This window comes from Atta colombica, unplaced genomic scaffold (genome assembly GCF_001594045.1).
Source record: "Atta colombica isolate Treedump-2 unplaced genomic scaffold, Acol1.0 scaffold277, whole genome shotgun sequence".
Lineage (NCBI taxonomy): Eukaryota > Metazoa > Arthropoda > Insecta > Hymenoptera > Formicidae > Atta > Atta colombica.
The window spans coordinates 871,834-875,650 of record NW_017259378.1 but is presented as its reverse complement, the minus strand read 5'-3'; the positions used below and the strand labels follow the sequence as shown (position 1 = coordinate 875,650).

The following is a 3,817-nucleotide window of genomic DNA, read 5'->3' as shown; positions in this document are numbered from 1 at the left end:
TATTTAAACAATTATAAAATATTTTATTATATTTAAAAAAATATCTTAGTGTGTTAAGTAAATACAAATTATAATTATTTTGCAGGAAGTTCATCTATTACACAAATTCCAAAGAGATTTATACGGTGAGGAGCTCAAGATTATAATTGGTGGATATATAAGACCAGAAAAAGATTTCTCTTCTTTAGGTAATGGACATTCATTCCAATTTGATCAAAAAGTTCCCGGAATTATCACCAGGTGATGCTCTGAGTCAGCTGATTTGAGTTCTGTTTTTTGGTTAGGTTGCCACATCTATCATTGACATTCCCACCAAATTTTATCATCATAGCTTGACATTTGTAAAAGTTATGCCGTCTTGAGTACATCTACCTCTGCACGTATTTTCGATTTTTTAAAAATGGAGTTGAATTTGCAACAACGAGTTTGTATTAAATTTTGCGTTAAAAATGGATTCAATGGTGTGAAAACCTTGGAAATGTTGGGAAACTGTTTCGGCAGTGATACTCTAAAGAAAACAACCGTTTATGAGTGGCATGAACGCTTCAAAAGTGGTCGTGAGTCCGTCGAGGATGATAAACGCAGTGGCAGGCCGTTGACATCGAAAACCGATGAAAACATCAATAAAGTGAGAGAAATGTTGATCAACAATCGCAAATTAACTATCAGAGAGCTGGCAGAGGACTTAAACATTGCTTATGGATCCATTCAGGACATTGTAGTTAATGGTTTGGGTTTGCGCCGTGTTGCTTCAAAGTTGGTCCCGGAATTGAATTTCATGCAAAAAAGGGACCGTGTTGTCATCGCCAAAGACATGATTTCCAAGGCTGAATCCGACCCAACATTCATCAAACGCATCATTACTGGAGACGAGACGTGGGTTTATGAGTACGACACGCAATCCAAACATCAGGCTAGTGAATGGAAAGCTTCAAATGAGCCAAGACCAAAAAAACCACGTCGTTTTCAGTCGAAAAAGAAAGCGATACTCATGGTTTTCATGGATTACAATGGTATTGTACATCACGAATTTTTGCCAGAAGGTCAGACAGTTAATAAAGAGTATTATTTGAGCGTTATGAGACGTTTGCGTGAAGCAGTTCGCCAAAAAAGAAAGGATTTGTGGGCAAACAACTCGTGGATTTTGCATCATGATAACGCACCGTCGCACAGTGCAATCATTATCCGTGAATTTTTGACCAAGAACGAAACGAATACCATCCAACAGCCATCGAATTCACCTGATATGGCTCCCTGCGATTTTTTTCTATTCGATCGAGTCAAAAAACCATTACGGGGAACGCATTTTAACAACCGAAAAGAGATAATGGAAAAATCGAAGATGGCTCTGATGGCTATACCGACAATAGAGTTCCAGAAATGTTTCGAGAGCTGGATCAAGCGCTGGCATAAGTGCGTTGCAGTCGATGGGGAGTACTTTGAAGGGGACAATATCACTTTTGATGAATAAAATTTGTATTTTGAATTTTCTGAATGAATTCTGGGAACTTTTTGATCAAGGTAGTAATAATGAAATATATGTAAATCGGAAATATATGTAAAGGGATTACTATTCTCTCAAAGTAATTCAAATAGCTATTACTTTAAAATCGCTATTACTAATACTTTAGAAGATAATTTTATATTATTTATTATTGCAGACGAACTCATCACAGAGATAAAGAATGATATTGTAATCGCAGAGCGTCAATTGGAGGAACCAGTTGTAAATAAGCTGAAAAATGATGATTTTTTAATGATTAATAAAGCATATCCGTAATAAGAAAAATGTAAATCTTTGTCTGATAAAGAAAATTTTTTGTAAAGAATTATTTTTGTTACTTCTAGAGTTGCATATTTAATAACCTTCCGCCGGCAAAATGGAATTTTATCTTTCATCAGCTCTGGATCTCTGAATTTCAATGCAATTTTTATATTGTTCCGAACTGTATGAAAATCTGAAAAAGTGCTGGTGCTTGCCAAAGCTTAACAAAGTCCTCTTGCTCCGTTTGACTATGCCTATCTGATTCAAAACATTTCTTGCAAGGACAATAAAACTATTGAGCAGATTGAGGCAGCTTGTCATGAATTCTTTGCGTTTAAAAAATTCGAAGATACAGAAATCAAATCTGACATTTTCAAGAGATAGATTCAACAGATTCATAGAGAATTATTGAATATGTCGTCCGTATTTTGAAGAATTGTCATCATTTTTTAATAAATTTGTATATAAAAACCGAGAAGAATTATTCAGAATTTTGTTGACAATTTAGTATATAAAATAATAGAAAAAATGTGTGTGGAATAAGAACATACTACTACATAAAAATACAATCATTATTTTATTATCCTATTAATATTCAGCATTAAGTTATTTAGATGAATCTGGATCGACATTCTTCGCATCCGTTGTGTTTGAAGAAGATGAAGGAACTTGTGGAAACCAATGTGTATTCGTCATCAATATTGGTGGCCAAGTTGAATAAGAAGGCATGTATACATTGGGACGATAATCTATCGCTACGGACAAACACATAATATTGATTTGGAGAAATACCGAAGAGAATTATAAGATATCGATTTTGTCTGCTGTTACTTTAGAAAAGACCTGTTCAATTTGAGCTCCGAAGCTCAAATTGGACAAGCTTGCTTTAGAAATTAGGCTTGGTACCTTGATAATATTGGTGTGCGCCATCCAAATTACTTGGATTGTTATACTGTGGCAAACGTGATCCGCTAAATGTTGGTCTGTAGCCTGTATATGGTCTGTTAGATATTGGATACATGTTTTGTGGAATTGGTTGCCAATAAGCACTATTTTGATATGGATATTGTTGCCAAGCATTATAAGAATATGTTCCATTCTGTGTAGAATTAAAATGACTACCACTACTCCAATTTTGCTGCTTCTGTTTATATCTTTGAGGTTGAACTTTTTTATTTCTGTTCCACGGATGATTTGATTGCCAGCCCATTTCTGTGTTGCGAGAATCTAAAAATCAATCGGTAAAAATTATTAGTTGTTTATAACAACTGATACTAATTTTGTAATTAATATATTTACCCATCCGACGTTGGCGTTTCTGCGAATTCTGGCCATTAGAATCTTTGGTACCTTTTTGCTTCAAATTTTCATAATAAGCTTGTTCTTCCTCATCATCTGAAAATTCTGGTGGCTCATCGTCACCAATTGCATCACAAGCTTTTAGCCTGAAAGAAAATATTTATTTTAATTTATTTACTTATTTAAATACACAATATTACAATCGCATGTAATATATGCTGTATTCATTAAAGTACCAACTTTGTTAACTCATGTAAGAAAACAAGAGACGTGTACTCCGAGTTCGGGCAATAATACACCTGCATATCCACTTTAATATCATTATCCTGTATATGTTTAGCATCATTGAAGCGAATGCAGTAATACGGTTCGTTTACAGAACCAAATACATCAAATATTTTACCGAGCGCTTTTGTTCCTTTGTTTACAAATAAAACTGTATCCAAATTGAGTGTAACCTCACCAGGATTTGGTTTTACGATTACTAATTGTTCTACAATTTTTTCAATCTGAAATGTTCAAATAATCGAGATTTGAGTATTTAAAAATTACTGTTTATTCTTACAGTATTAATTTATTTTACATCTTAGATATCCACACACACACACACACACACACACACACACACACACACACACACGCACGCACGCACGCACACGTGCGATACAAGTAAAATGCCTATTAATTATTATTATACATTCATAAATAATGGCAAAATTATACTTTATCACCTTATAAACATGTGATGTATGC

The 3,817-nt window shown here is 34.1% G+C and overlaps 2 protein-coding genes across 2 annotated transcripts in view; one reads left to right on the top strand and one right to left on the bottom strand.

Moving 5' to 3' along the window:
- LOC108689862 (riboflavin kinase) overlaps positions 1–2,321 on the top strand; it is a 4,776-nt gene extending 2,455 nt beyond the window's left edge. The window contains exons 3-4 of the mRNA XM_018196819.1: positions 85–188; positions 1,662–2,321. Coding sequence (XP_018052308.1) covers positions 85–188; positions 1,662–1,780 — 223 coding nt within the window. The 3' untranslated portion in view covers positions 1,781–2,321. The remainder of the gene's footprint in view (positions 1–84; positions 189–1,661) is intronic.
- A 2-nt stretch (positions 2,322–2,323) lies between these two features.
- Positions 2,324–3,817, bottom strand: part of LOC108689861 (H/ACA ribonucleoprotein complex non-core subunit NAF1) — a 3,021-nt gene continuing 1,527 nt past the window's right edge. Inside the window, exons 4-7 of the mRNA XM_018196818.1 lie at positions 3,305–3,573; positions 3,065–3,210; positions 2,672–2,992; positions 2,324–2,520 (exon numbers count right to left, since the gene is read on the bottom strand). Of these exons, the coding sequence (XP_018052307.1) occupies positions 2,372–2,520; positions 2,672–2,992; positions 3,065–3,210; positions 3,305–3,573 (885 nt within the window). The 3' untranslated portion in view covers positions 2,324–2,371. The remainder of the gene's footprint in view (positions 2,521–2,671; positions 2,993–3,064; positions 3,211–3,304; positions 3,574–3,817) is intronic.